At 37.9% G+C, this 15,568-nt stretch overlaps 1 protein-coding gene across 1 annotated transcript in view; it reads left to right on the top strand.

Moving 5' to 3' along the window:
* CUL4B (cullin 4B) overlaps positions 1 to 15,568 on the top strand; it is a 31,415-nt gene that overhangs the window by 12,368 nt on the left and 3,479 nt on the right. The window contains exons 4-19 of the mRNA XM_079727284.1: positions 437 to 540; positions 1,553 to 1,622; positions 2,392 to 2,465; positions 3,270 to 3,432; positions 3,712 to 3,801; positions 4,102 to 4,184; positions 4,811 to 4,878; positions 5,813 to 5,931; positions 6,536 to 6,728; positions 8,082 to 8,186; positions 8,681 to 8,791; positions 9,245 to 9,330; positions 10,652 to 10,759; positions 11,637 to 11,750; positions 12,463 to 12,568; positions 13,679 to 13,851. Of these exons, the coding sequence (XP_079583410.1) occupies positions 437 to 540; positions 1,553 to 1,622; positions 2,392 to 2,465; positions 3,270 to 3,432; positions 3,712 to 3,801; positions 4,102 to 4,184; positions 4,811 to 4,878; positions 5,813 to 5,931; positions 6,536 to 6,728; positions 8,082 to 8,186; positions 8,681 to 8,791; positions 9,245 to 9,330; positions 10,652 to 10,759; positions 11,637 to 11,750; positions 12,463 to 12,568; positions 13,679 to 13,851 (1,767 nt within the window). The remainder of the gene's footprint in view (positions 1 to 436; positions 541 to 1,552; positions 1,623 to 2,391; positions 2,466 to 3,269; positions 3,433 to 3,711; positions 3,802 to 4,101; positions 4,185 to 4,810; positions 4,879 to 5,812; positions 5,932 to 6,535; positions 6,729 to 8,081; positions 8,187 to 8,680; positions 8,792 to 9,244; positions 9,331 to 10,651; positions 10,760 to 11,636; positions 11,751 to 12,462; positions 12,569 to 13,678; positions 13,852 to 15,568) is intronic.

Raw genomic sequence — 15,568 nt, 5'->3', positions numbered from 1 at the left:
ATAGTACACTGGTTATGAAAAAAGTTCACTACCCATGTTGATATTTTGCTATTTTACCTTGTGTTTTATTTTATTTTTTTAATTTATTTATTTTTGCGGTACGCGGGCTTCTCACTGTTGTGGCCTCTCCCGTTGCGGAGCATAGGCTCCGGACGCGCAGGCTCAGTGGCCATGGCTCACCGGCCCAGCCGCTCTGCGGCATGTGGGATCTTCCCGGACCGGGGCACGAACCCGTGTCCCCTGCATTGGCAGGAGGACTCTCAACCACCGCGCCACCAGGGAAGCCCTTACCTTGTGTTTTAAATGGACGAATAATCCTTTTTAATAAGTCGACATGGTAGAAATAACAAATAATAGGAATTTGATGTAAGTAATCAAGAAATCCCCCCTCCCCACCCCATTCACTCCGTAAGAAAGTATGTGTTTAATTTTGCAGGCTGTGGAAAATCTCTGTTCTTACAAGATTTCTGCAAACTTGTACAAACAGCTGAGACAGATTTGTGAAGATCACATCAAAGCACAAATTCATCAGTTCAGAGAATATCCTTTTAAAAACAAAAAACCTTGTATTTTCATCTATCCCTCCCTCTCTGTCCCTCACTTTTAAACCCAGCTTGAAATGGAATGCCTGTGTTTTGTAGATTTATTTTTTGTTCATCTTGCCTCTAGAGTAAGAAGATGCAAAATTTGACTTTTTATCTCTAATTAGGGTCCAAATCTACATTGTACTATTAATGTAAATAAATAAAATGTCTTTATGTCTTTACTCTTTTTGAGGAAAGATAATTGGGAAATAATAAACTGAAAACACAATGCTCAGTTATGTCTAAGACTTGTTTTTTGTTGTTTTGGCCTAGCGGCTTGCAGGATCTTAGTTCCCCGACGAGGGATTGAACCCATGCCCCCTGCAGTGGAAGTGCAGAGTCTTAACCACTGGACCTCCAGGGAAGTCCCTAAGGCTTGTTGTTTTTTTTGTTGTTTGTTTGTTTGTTTTGTTTTTTTCAAAGACAGTTTTTTTGTTTGGTTTGGTTTTTTTTTTTTTTTTTTGCTGCTTTGGGTCTTCGTTGCTTGCGTGCGGGCTTTCTCTAGTTGTGGTGAGCGGGGGCTACTCTTCATTGTGGTGCTCGGGCTTCTCATTGCGGTGGCTTCTCTTGTTGCAGAGCATGGGCTCTAGGCATGCATGCTTCAGTAGTTGTGGCACGCAGGCTCTAGAGCGCAGGCTCAGTAGTTGTGGTGCATGGGCTTAGTTGCTCCACGGCATGTAGGATCTTCCCGGAGCAGGGATCGAACTCATGTCCCCTGCATTGGCAGGTGGATTCTTAACCACTGTGCCACCAGGGAAGTCCCACTAAGACTTGTTTTTAGAGGTATTTTTTTTTAGTGGGATCTAACATGTTTTTACAGTTTAAGAAGTAGCATTTTGTTTCATAATTAAGTGCTGTTTAGTTTCATTTAGTACCTAGGGCATTCCATATTGAAGACAAATGTGCTTTTACTTTGCATATATTACTTGTACTAAGCACTTTTAAAATATCCTTAACATATATCTCACGGATTCATTGGATAGTGTTCTTTTTCTAAAGAAGATCGATAGATGTTGGCAAAACCATTGCAGACAAATGGTAAGATGGAAAAAGCATTACATTTCAGCTAAATATTGTAGTTAAAATTTCTGCAAATACAGGAATGCTAGTTTTAAAAGCTTTGCAGTGGGGGGACTGAAACTAATTTTGGTTGAGTTTTCTATTTTAAAACTGCAAGTTACAGGTAAACCAGTATTTTAGAATGACTTTCACCTTATGATCATTTTTATTTTTGTAACACTTAAGCAGAAAGTATTTATCTCATTAAAAAAGTTACATTTTGCCTGTCAGTCTTGATGGCTATCCCACTCGCTATTTGGTTACTTGTGAAGGTGCCTGATGGTTCTACATTTTAGCTTATTCAGATCACAACCTTTTCCTTTTTCCCTAATCTGGTATTATTTTAAACCTTATATTCTGCAAATTAAAAATCTTAAATCCATCCCACCCACCCACCCACCCAAAATTCCATGTATACAATTTAAGGCAGTTTCACCCTGAGGACTGTTGCTGAGGAAAAATTGTATGCCCCTTTATTCTGTTTTTATTTTTAGTTGCTTCTCAGATTGCAAAGAAGTCATAGACCATTTTAAGTGTCTTTTTTTTTCTGGAAACTACAGCAAGAATTAAGGTTTATTAATAGTTTAATAAAAATGGTGTGGGCATATTCTCAGGTAGATGTGTTTATCTGTATGTTTGATCCTAGTAGTCTGGTATATATACAAGTAAACCCTGCAATCTTGTTTTATAAAATATTTCAGCTTCACAAAATATAAAAAATGGTTTGATTTCTTTTTTTCATTGGCAGATCATGATCAGGAGCATTTTTTTGTTTCTGGATAGGACTTACGTTCTTCAAAATTCAATGCTACCCTCCATTTGGTAAGGATACCAGAAAAAAAATTATGAAAAGATTTGTAACAAATCATAGTCAAATCTTAATTACACTAATAGAAGAGAGTGATACTGTGAATATTCTCCTGAAAACTCATATTTGGCTTCTAGACTTCTGTTTATAGCAGTTTTACCTTGTTAATTATGTTTTGCCTATGCTAATATTGGAGATAGCTAACATTCCCTGGGCATATAATAACTTATGAAGAAGTTTCTGTGTTAGCCAAGGGGATTACAGTTTGCTCTGGATTGTCTGAGTGTGCATCATTTTGTTGCTGATCAAGATTTCACTCATTATCTTTTAACATTATTGTGGAAAATTCCATGGATACACAAAAACGGAAGAGTACAATGAGCTCTTCCCCCCACCATGTGCCTAGCATCTACCTACAGCAGTTATCAGAGTTTACTGATTTTTGAGTACTGAAGCCAGATGACAAATGAGCAATTAAGCCTTCATTACCAGTACAGTGAAGACCATTTTATAGCTTTGAACTAATTTTGCCTCTTGATTTGACCGAGGAAGAAATCCACCAAAGAAAATCATACAATAAAACTTAGTTATGGAGGAAGATGGGAATTTAACTTCAGTTTTCATTAAAGATAAAATGAGTTTCCTGTATGCTTTAATCTAATAATGTTATTTAAAATTAAATGTGTGGATTTTATACTTTTACAATTGCTGCTTCAAAGCCTGGAACCCTAATTAACATGTGGTGAGAAGTTAAGCAAGCCTCTCCAGAAGTGGTATTGTCGTCAATTAATTTAGATTATATATATTTTTTATTTTAGGGATATGGGACTGGAGTTATTTAGGGCTCATATTATAAGTGATCAGAAAGTCCAGAATAAGACAATTGATGGCATTCTTCTTTTGATTGAGAGGGAAAGGAATGGTGAAGCAATTGATAGAAGTTTACTCCGAAGCCTTTTAAGCATGCTCTCTGATTTGCAAGTAAGTCAACTACTTCACTTACTACAGAGCTGATTGCTATCCCTAATTTGATGTTTAAAAAGCAAGCTCAGGGAATTCCCTGGCGGTCCAGTGGTTAGGACTCCACGCTCTCACTGCTGAGGGCCCAGGTTCGATCCCTGGTTGGGGAGCTAAGATCCCACAAGCCGCGAGGCATGGCCAAAAAAATAAAAACCAAACTCATAGTGCTGTTCCCATTAAGGGCATTCAATAAACACTTATTGGATAATTGAACTCCTTTATTTTGTTACCCCTTCCCAGATTTATCAGGATTCTTTTGAACAACGATTTTTGGAAGAAACTAACCGACTCTACGCAGCCGAAGGCCAAAAATTAATGCAAGAAAGAGAGGTATTTAAAAATCGTGATTAATAAATCCACTGTGTCTCACAATAGACCCTACTTTATTGAACATAAGCTGCCCTTTGCATTTATCTTCCCAACATTATGCTGCTTTTCTCTCACTTAGGTGCTCCTTTCTTTTCTCTCTTCTTAAAGGCCAGAATTCTGGATCATAAACTCTACCTATAATTTTACATATGATTCAACCCTGTCACATTTGACAGGGCTGCTCCCAGGATCTTTTGGAGTTGACATTTTCTGAATGATTTATGGGGAGGAAAACAATAATATAAAAAACTATCTTTGTAGGTTCCTGAATATCTTCATCATGTTAACAAACGTCTAGAAGAAGAAGCAGACAGACTTATTACTTACTTAGATCAGACCACCCAGTAAGTATTACATGCTCAGCCTAATAGCCTTAACCTGTGTTGTTGAATCACTTAAGGCACTTTGGGCATCCCCAAACATGTTAGTAACTATTTTCAGGTGTCTTGAGTCTTTAACAATTGTTTTCATAATGCAACCTTCGAGTTGTTATTTTCCCTACTTAATTAGATTTAATCAAGGATTTGATAATTGGTTGTCTATATGTGTTTAGGATGTAATTAAAAAATAGTATTACAAGCTGATGTGATCTTTGAAATCTTCAGGCCGATTAAAATTCAGTGGGTGTTCATAGGAGAAAGTATTTCCGTGCTTTCCTGAATTTTACCAACCAAGGAGTTCCTATAAGCAGCACACTTTCACTTTCCTAGTGAAAGCAGAGAAATTTGGGAAAAGCCAGCCATAGCAAGACCCTTAAAATATTTATTTTGTGATGTAACAAATTCTGAAATATGCAATGTTTTCCTTCTAGACATAAAGTAGAGTAACTCTGAGCACAATAAATTTATACATAGGAATAGGAATATTGAAATTAACCTATAATGAGCTATTTGATTTTTCCCCCCAGGGGAGACTATAAATTTTCAGCAAAGTCAAAGTCAATAGTTCTAAACTTTTTTTTTCCTTGTAGAAAGTCATTAATTGCTACTGTGGAAAAACAACTTCTAGGTGAACACTTAACAGCGATTCTTCAGAAAGGTAATTGGTAGTTTACAAATAAGAGATTACTTTTAAAATGGTAGCAGCAAACAAGTAGAAAAATTTTTAAAGATTGCCCTTTTAAAAGTTTGGTAGCGTGTGGCTGCATTTCTGAGGAGGGACACAACCCCTTTTCCCTATTCATCACAGTATACTTTCAGGAGGTGCCTGTTTCCTTAACTTAAAGATACAGGGAGTGAGATGAGAGCAGACTACCAACTCCAGTAAAGAAACAGTGGGAATTGGGGAATTCTTGATTTAATTTTTAAGACTGCAGTAATAAGGAAATGCGTTCCTTTTTGCACTGAAATGTTTTTGTTTCTAGCATATAAAACCAAGCATTTCTATTAATCCTAAGTGATCTATGAGTATACCCTGAATTTTATTTTGACAATGCTACAAATAAGCAAAAAAGTCTTACCTTTCTCTCCAGCCATCTTTTCTTTTGTTTAAGGTATTTTAGTACATTAATGCAGTTACACTTTTATTTCATTCTGAAAATCGAATACTTTAGAACTTCATTTAAACTTGGCCTATTGCTGCATGGTTTTTGATATACCATAGGCCATATCCAATACTCTGAAATATATATATATATGTGTATACTGATGCAAATATAATGTGGCTATTGCACATATGAGGTATTTATAATGTGTATTTATGTAAACCAATTTTTATAAGTTGGTTTATACATCTCATCTACTATGCTAAATGGTACAAACCATTACACAATTTTTGTTTTTATATATAAAGTTCCCTATAGTTAGTTTTCACTTGGAAAGGTGATTGTTTCTTTGAGTTTAATTCAAAGCACATCTCTGTATTAAAATCTCAGACTAGTCATAGTTCAGACCAGTATCACAATAACTTATTTTTCATTAAAATATCTGACACTTTTGTTCACTTTTTAAATACCAAATGTTTCAAAATTCAGGTTTAAATAGCCTCCTTGATGAAAACCGAATTCAAGATTTATCTCTCCTGTATCAGCTCTTCAGTAGAGTTCGAGGTGGCGTTCAGGTTCTCTTGCAGCAATGGATTGAATACATTAAGGTATTAACATTAACCTATTTTTTTTTCTCTCTCATGGCTTATAATCTATACATCTAGAGTACATATCAGCAAGAATTTCTTATTTGTTAGATCCTTTTTTTTTTAAGTAATGGGCATTTTGAGAACAGTCAACCTGAGAATGATAGCTGTGTGGCAAATTAGCAATAAAACAGTTCTCTTCTTGATGTCTGATGTGATTTCTAGCTCCAATAATTATGGCAGTGAATGTGGAAAAAGGAAGAGGGCTTTTTTTGGATCCAAATTTCTTTCCTTTCTTTGATCTTACACTGAAGGCAGATTGCTGGTTTTTAAAAATTCAACCCGACTTCTTTAAAAGTAGGAAAAAGACCCTAGAGACTTCTACAATAATGCCCCATTATGATATTATATAGCCAGTGGCCATTACTTATTTTATGACTATAGATGAATGGTATCAGTCTGAATGTTTTATAACTTTATTTTTTTATTTTCTTGACTTCAAAGCCAGCTTTATCTTAATTTTTTGGGATTTTAAAGTATGTGTATCTACTTAAAATATGATTTGAGGGATTGTTTTCATTGCAGATAATTAAATTCTAATAAAAAGTCATTTTTGTTTCTTTAGGCATTTGGTAGCACTATTGTAATTAATCCTGAAAAGGATAAAACCATGGTTCAAGAATTGCTGGATTTTAAAGATAAGGTTGACCATATAATTGATATCTGTTTCCTGAAGAATGAAAAATTTATCAACGCCATGAAAGAAGCATTTGAAACATTCATTAACAAAAGACCAAACAAACCTGCTGAACTTATAGGTATTTCTCCAGTCCCTTTTCCCGGTTCTTTAATGTTCTTCTTTTACTCATAAAATTCCAGTTAACCTGAAATTTTGACAAGGTTTTATATATTAACACCTAATTTATTTGGAGTTGCATACTTGGTGGTTTCTAAGAAGCTGGATGCAAGGAATAAGTCCTTCATGCTAAAGAATATCTCAAAACCCACATGTCAAACATGGTCTTTCTTTGTAAGACCCTATTTACTTTTATTTATAAAAAGCTTGATAGCTGTTTTACAAGCCTCCTGCAATTTAGAGGTGAGGCAGGGTGCCATTTCTTGAGGCCCACACATAGGGCTACAGGAAAGGATAGCACAAAATTACAGTTGCCAGTGAGAAAGGTAGAATGTCCAGGATGAAAATAAACCTAATAATCTGGGCCCATTTAGAGTAAAAGGTGTGGTATACTTCAGTTCTCAGTTTTTCCCACCTGGGTACCCCTTAATGTCGAGGAGGAGGTAGCTGAGAAGGTCCTTCGCCAAAAGGATGAAATTTTTTTTTTTTTTAATTTTTGGTTACCTTGGGTCTTCGTTGCTGCGCGCAGGCTTTCTCCAGTTGTGGCGAGCGGGGGTTACTCTTCGTTGCAGTGCGCGGGCTTCTCATTGCGGTGGCTTCTCATTGTGGAGCATGGGCTCTAGGCGCGCGGGCTTCAGTAGTTGTGGCACGTCGGCTCAGTAGTTGTGGCTCATGGGCTCTAGAGCGCAGGCTCAGTAGTTGTGGCACATGGCTTAGTGGCTCTGTGGCGTGTGGGATCTTCCCGGACCAGGGATCAAACCCATGCCCCCTGCATTTGCAGGTGGATTCTTAACCACTGCGCCACCAGGGAAGTCCTAAAAGGATGAAATTTTCTTGGTTTACTACTTACCCTTAAAATTTTTGCAAAATTTGCCTCTTACTCTGTAATGTATCTGGTTTGTTTTAATAGAAAAGGGTTTAAGATTGCCTACCATCAGTGTAAAGTGAATACTCCAGAAGATATGCCGTGTCTTTCAATGGCTTTGATGACCCCAGCACAGGGCTGTATACACCCCCCGCCCCCGGGGTACCCATATCCCGCATATCCCATTTTAGTAAGCATCAGTATGGTAGAAAGTACGTTAGATGTGGAGCCAGAAGACTTGGGTTTGAATTGAGACTCTTGTATTTTTTAGCTCTGTGACATTGAACAAGTCACTTGGTCTCCCTGACTTTGGAGACTGTTTTAAAAATGCATGTATACATGTGAAACATTGAAAAAGTCAGTATATCATACTCCTATTTGGTATTTATAGTGACCAGTACCTCATGGATACCCATGATCACTAAACAACAAACTTTCCCCCCATTTTAGCTAAGTATGTAGATTCAAAGCTTCGCGCAGGCAACAAAGAAGCTACAGATGAAGAACTTGAGAAAATGTTGGATAAGATTATGATTATATTTAGATTTATCTATGGTACGTATTTTTGTTTTAATATTTTTCTTTTAAAACAAAGCACTCAACAGAGAAACTAGCGAGTATAACCAACCTAGAAGGTATATTTATTTGGGGGTTAGCTATTTAAAATTCTGTTACATTCCTTGCATTTAATTTATTGGGGTACTTGAGGAATGTTACTTAATTGCCTTGTGCTTTGACTTTTCCACTATTAAGAGCCTTGAATTTTGCTACTTATTTTAATCTCTAGAGTATTGATGCTAAAGCTACTAGTTGACTAAAGCTTTTCTAAAGAAAAGTTAATTCAGTCTTAATTCTTTACAGCAAAGAACTTTTGAAAGGTTTGGCACAAAAATCTACCTCTAATGTTTCTTGCATTTAGCAAACTTGGATAAAATCTATAAATTTAAATAACTTGGAGTAATGGTGCGATTTATTAAGCACTTTGAGTTAATTTTGTCAAAACCTTATATTGGAGTATTATGAGAGTTGTGTTTTATTATTTAACATAGGCAAGGATGTTTTTGAGGCCTTCTATAAGAAAGATTTAGCCAAGCGCCTGTTAGTTGGGAAGAGTGCATCTGTGGATGCTGAAAAATCAATGCTGTCCAAACTTAAACATGGTATGTTTGTCATTCTTTCTGTTCCTTTTCTTCTTTGATTTCTGAGAGAAAATGTTAGCTTAGTTTTTACTCTTTCAGTCAGTTGCCTCTTTTGTCAATCATTGTATGTTCGTATGATAAAAACGTAAATTGATTAAGCTCATTAGGTTTCCAACCTATTTACATATCCAGAGCTGTTGTGATTTTTTAAAAAATAAAGCATTGTTATTTTATTATTTGTATAAAAGTTTCCCATTTATCTTATGCCTAAGTAGTAGATAAGGTTACTACAGGATTAAAGACTTGACTCTGAATTAGTGGGGCATACCCTTTGGGGTAAGGATTTTTTTGTTCTTATGAATAGTTACAGATCATATTTCATGCTAAAGTAAGTGTTATATTTCATGTTTTCAATTCTAAATTCTGTGTTTTTACCACTTTAAAATACTGTAAATGTACAAACATTTTTAATAGAATGTGGAGCTGCTTTCACCAGCAAACTTGAAGGAATGTTTAAAGACATGGAACTTTCTAAAGACATCATGATTCAGTTCAAACAGGTAAAAGTGAGTTAAACTCTTACTTAATTCCTCCAACTTAAATGTATTTAGTTATCTCCTTACTTTGGTTTGTACTGAAGAGGATAAATAGAAACATGTATTCGTTATAAATACTTCATAGCAACTTAGATGATAGTCACAGTAGAGGAAAAAAATCACGAATGAAATGTAAGTATATTTGACCTACTTCAAAATTTATTCTCAGTATACACACAAAAATAGAAATAAAATGTATTGAACAGAAGTAAGGACAAGAAAAGCTGTAGCTAGTGAGAACAGGGCTTCTAGCATCTAATCGCTGTTGGTGAGTCGCATGTTCAAAGGTGGTGATGGGGAGGGAGGAGAAGTGATAGAGTGGTTGTATAAGGCCTTTAGGGACATTGGAAATGAAAAGCTAGATCCATAGTTTTGCAGGTGTTGGTAGAAGCTGGTTTTGAAATATTTGAGATTATAGGTAATAGTGATAGCAAAGTAGATTTTCCTCTCCTAGGGTTTTTTCTTTTTTTTTTTTTTTTGCGGTACGCGGGCCTCTCACTGTTGTGGCCTCTCCCGTTGTGGAGCACAGGCTCCGGACGCGCAGGCTCAGCGGCCATGGCTCACGGGCCCAGCCGCTCCGCGGCATGTGGGATCTTCCCAGACCGGGGCACGAACCCATGTCCCCTGCATCGGCAGGCGGACGCTCAACCACTGCACCACCAGGGAAGCCCTCTCCTAGGGTTTTAATAATGACTTCTTTACCACTATATTGCTACGCTGGGAAATGAGAGTGGAAGACTCAAGAGAAAGATCAGGGTCAGTAGGATCATGGGTCCTGTAGTAGCTACAGAATAGGGTTTATTTGCTTTGCCCTTTCCCCTTCTTCCTTCCCCATTTCAGGTCACCCCCTGCAAACAGGCAGTGGAGCAAGTGAAAAACCGGAGACTTGGGCTGGCTGGTGGGGTGAGGAATGGGGGTTGCTGCCAGGTTTTCCAAGCCACATAGGGGTCTCCAGAGGTGGGGACTGCAGGTGGTATGGGGAAAAGAATGGAGAAGAAATCCTATAACAGCCCAGTCATATGTGAGAAATTATTTATTTAAGTCGTTAATGCCTCTAACAGAGTCACATGATCTTTGTGTGCCATTGTAGCAAAATGTTACCCAGTGTACTTTTCTAGTGCACTTAATATAGGCTTCGTCCAATAGTTGCCTTTTATTTTAAAGATCGTCAGTATTCACATGTAGTTTTGTAATGGGGAACTTCTTAAATGGGTCATTATTATGGCATGAAATGTATGCACTTTTATTTTTTAAGATCTCAGTGTGTGTGTTGATCTTACTGTAGTATATGCAGAACCAGAATGTACCTGGGAATATTGAATTAACTGTGAATATCCTGACGATGGGTTATTGGCCAACATATGTGCCTATGGAAGTTCATTTACCACCAGAGGTAAGAGTTGCTGTTTAGGACTTGAGTTATAAGCATAGAAATACATGACATTTCTATTTTGCTTATCATTGAAAAATATGTACTTTTTTAAAAGTTTGTTGTCAGTAAGCACGCCACCACCAAATGTCAACTGTTTTTAATACTTTACTCTTTTATTTATATTACTCTTGTACTTATATCATTAGAGCATAGCTAAAGATGCCAAGTTTCTGAGTTCAGGGCCAATTTCCTTGACTCTTTTTTCAGTTCCCCAGATTGTACCCATCACTCTGCCCGGCTCTCAAAAATTCTTGGCCATATATCACCTGGGGGTTGGACTGCTGAGTGATGGATGCTTGAGTAAATCCATCCTAACTCCTGGGGAAATATCTTAACCCAGGACTGAAGCTTAGAAAAGGGTTAAGGCTAGAGAGGTAGATACTGAGAGTCCTCCATGGAGATAATCATGGAAGCCCAGGGAGCAGATCTCCCTCATTAAGAGGGAGAATGTGGAAACAGGAAGAACAGGCAGGCCTAAGGCAGAACTTTGAAAAAGGCTCACATTTGGTAGGTGGTAGAAAGAAGTACCTGTGAAGGAATCCAATGAAGAAGCAATAGTGAGATAAAGGAACCAGCATGTTGCAGAGACACAGAAGACATTGGAGATGAATGTTTCAAAAGAGGGAATGATAAAATGTTGCAGACAGATCAGAGAGTGTAAAGACTGATTAATGCCATTAGATTTGGTGGTTATTACCTTACATCAAAGTGATCAGTGGACCTGCTCTGTATAGTCTTTAAAACTTCCAGAAATTTTTACACATGAGGTAAATATAAAAAGTGGTGAACGTGATATTGGATACAGAGCTTAAATAAAGCTTTGTTTTATTTATTGTAGATGGTAAAACTTCAGGAGATTTTCAAGACCTTTTACCTAGGCAAACATAGTGGCAGGAAACTTCAGTGGCAGTCAACCCTAGGACACTGTGTGCTAAAGGCAGAATTTAAAGAGGTAAGTGGATGTTCCCCAAACTTAGTTTTCACCTTCATCTTTGATATTGAGGTCATCCCTCTTAATTTGAAGGTTTATGGTGTTTTATAAATTTGTCCTGAATATCTGCATGAGATAGTGATAGCTTGTCACAGCCCTGTGTATATTATAAGAATGTGGTCTTTTCCACAGTTGATTGGGCCCTGCTGCAAAACCAAAACCAATAACCCTTTTCTCCCACACCCTTTCCCCACCTGTGGATGCAAAGTTCACGCTGCCACTTCTTGACAGGAAACTTCTTTTCTTGTTGCTGGGAGCTAGAGAATAGAGTGGGCGTTAAGGGGAACAGTTCTTATATCAATTTCAAAAAATCCTATAGCTTTTCATGACTAATCTGAATCAGAAGAGTTGAAAATGCATTGAAATAGTGATTTCTTGTTGCTCATGATAAATATCTGTAATGACACATAAAACTGAGTTATTAATTTTCATTACTTTGTTGTTTTAATTATAAGGCTTAAAAAAAGAGAAAGGTCACCCAATCCTTTCTCCTGTTTTAGGTAGGATCACACCTAAACCCTACACTGAACATACTGGCTTTTCTGGATAATGTAAATCCGAGTTTCTAAATCCACTAATTGAAAAATGCTTTTCCAGTAAGAGATTAGTTGTTTGATTAATTTTCATGCATTTAAAAAAAAATGATGGCTAAACACTGTTGTTTCTCCAACAGGGTAAAAAGGAACTCCAGGTCTCTCTTTTTCAAACACTGGTGCTGCTAATGTTTAATGAGGGAGAAGAGTTCAGTTTAGAAGAGATCAAGCAGGCTACCGGAATAGGTTTGTGTTGAATCGTTTGATTAGCATGCATTATTTGGTGTCCACTATGTGCACTCCACTTGGTTAAGAGTTCTGGGGGACTATAAAGGGATAATCCCCCTCCTCGGCACTTATAACCATGGGGAAAGGGAGAAGTGACACTTAATTTCACAACCAATAAGTACCAATCTGTGGTGCTGACAGAGTGTGTTAGGAGTTCAGTGAAGCAAGAGATAACTGTGGACTGGCACAATTGGGAAAGCCTTCATGAAGGAGGTAGGACTTGGTCTGGGCCTTCAGATTTAAGTTAGGGAGAAGGCATATGTTGCAAGAGGAAATACCATGAGAAAAGGCTTGGAGGAAGGAATGAGCACAGTGTGGGCAGGAGTCATAAAAAGTTTAACTGCAGCATAGAGTAGTGAGATACAAAGTTAGATAGGTAAGATATGGAGAGCCTTACAAATCTAGCAAGTGAAACATACATTGTAGGATCTCAAGTGTGTGACATATTGGAAGTGACTTATTTGGGCAGCTTGCCTATAATCAGTAGATAGTAGGGCAGCTTGAAGGATGAAGAGATTCCAGTCCAGAAGCTAATGGGGTAATTCAGGCATAAAGTGAGAACGAGCTTAGACTAGAATGAGGCCAATGAGAAGAGAGACGAAGCATCTCTAAGGAAGCAACTACTAGATATGTGGAGGATGCAGGAGAGGGAAGAGTTAAAAGATGATTCCAGGGATTCTCACCAGAGGAGGTTGGTAGCTTCATAACTAACAGTTGGAAAGAAGACAGTTTTATAGGGAAGATGATGAATAAAATGTTGGACATACTAAAATTGATGATAGTAAAAGAGCCAGCTGGAGGTATCCTTTAAATGTAGGACTGGGGAAAATGAGATGTCATTTCTGAAGATGTGGTGGTTATCCACTCGGAATGATAATTGAAGCCTTTAGAGGACGACCAGGAAAAAAGCCATTGGATAGGACAAAGAGGAAGTTGTTCATGATCTTGAGGGAAAAAGGAAACAGTTTTAATAGATGGGTGGGGTAGAAGCTAGATTGAGGTTGAATGTAGCTGTGTGTGTTGATGAGTTAATAACAAATAACTAAGCCACTCTTCTTTCTCCTTCAGAGGATGGAGAGTTAAGAAGAACACTGCAGTCATTGGCTTGTGGCAAAGCTAGAGTTCTGGCGAAAAATCCAAAGGGTAAAGATATTGAAGATGGTGACAAGTTCATTTGTAATGATGATTTCAAGCACAAACTTTTCAGGATAAAGATCAATCAAATTCAGATGAAAGAAACGGTATTTCTTTTGCATTCTCCTCATTCTAATGTACTGGAATTATATATGTTCATAATAAAGATTTATAAAGAAGATTTTAGCCTAGAATACTACCACTAACATTAACATTATCTATGCCTATATCTAGCTCAGTGTATTTCAGTATTTGATTTTGCAGGTTTTGAGGGGGCGGGGGTGTACACAATTGGGCCTGATAGTTTTATATCCTGCTTTTTGTGTGTTTAAATTAAGACTTTAGAAATTTTTTTAAATTTATTTATTTTATTTATTTTAGGCTGCATTGGGTCTTCGTTGCTGCACGCAGGCATTCTCTAGTTGCGGCGAGTGGGGGCTACTCTTCGTTGCGGTGCGCAGGCTTCTCATTGCGGTGGCTTCTCTTGTTGCGGAGCACAGGCTCTAGGCGCATGAGCTTCAGTAGTTGTAGCACGTAGGCTCAGTAGTTGTGGTTTGCGGGCTCTAGAGCACAGGCTCAGTAGTTGTGGCGCATGGGCTTAGTTGCTCCGTGGCATGTGGGATCTTCCCGGACCAGGGCTCGAACCTCTGTCCCCTGCATTGGCAGGCAGACTCTTAACCACTGTGCCACCAGGGAAGCCCCAAGTCTTTAGAATTTTTCCATGCCATTAAGCATCTTTATAAAATGGCAGATGGCCACACAATATTCTTTCACACAGTTATAATAATTTATTCAGTGTCCATTGTTGGGTACTTAAATTCATAACTTCTTAGTATTGTAAATAAAACAGCAAGATACATCTCTGTACCTAAATCTTAATCTCTCTGATCCTTTCCTTACGAATTTATCATGGAAGTAGATTTTTTGTGTTAAAGAGTGTGAACATTTTAAGAGTCTTAATACATTATGCCATTTCGTGTTCTAGAAAGATTGGACCAATTTACACTGTCTAATGTGAGTGCCTGTCTTACTGTGCCCTTGCCAGCACTAAAGACTATATTTTCTTTTCTTAATCTTTGCCAGCTTGCTTGGTGAAAAATTGGAAGGTTCAGTTAGTGTTTCTTTGATCAACAGTGAATATTTTGTTTGTTTTTACCATTTGAATTTGTAAGAGACTTTTATTAAGGAAACCAACAACTGCAGCATTTCCTGAAACCAGTTGGTTTCAATTCCAGCAAGGTTTAATGCAGTACTTGACAAAAAGTTTTATAATAGGGATAGAAGTCAAGGTTGCAAACAAGTTCCTGTCTCGTTAACATTCACATCAAAGGTGTGATACTCCCTTAGATTACTGTGTTATTTTAAAACATGTGCTGTATCAGAAAGAAACTAACTGCAAAAAGCCCGAACTAGGGACTTCCCTGGCAATCCAGTGGTTAAGACTCCGCGCTTCCACTGCAGAGGGCACAGGTTCGATCGGGGGAATGAAGATCCCGCATGCCAAGTGATGAGGCAAAAAAAAAAAGCCGGGGCTTCCCTGGTGGCGCAGTGGTTGAGAGTCCGCCTGCTGATGCAGGGGACACGGGTTCGTGCCCCGGTCCGGGAAGATCCCACATGCCGCGGAGCGGCTGGGCCCGTGAGCCATGGCCACTGAGCCTGCATATCCGGCGCCTGTGCTCCGCAGCGGGAGAGGCCACAACAGTGAGAGGCCCGCGTACTGCAAAAAAAAAAAAAAAAAAAAAGAAAAAGAAAAGCCTAAACTACTCTTAATTTAGATGCTAAAGAGGAACATTCTTGCTTTAGCATTAGAATTGGTTAACTGAC

Source organism: Hyperoodon ampullatus, assembly GCF_949752795.1.
Source record: "Hyperoodon ampullatus genome assembly, chromosome: X".
Taxonomy (NCBI): Eukaryota; Metazoa; Chordata; class Mammalia; order Artiodactyla; family Ziphiidae; genus Hyperoodon; species Hyperoodon ampullatus.
This window is presented reverse-complemented; position numbering and strand designations above follow the sequence as displayed.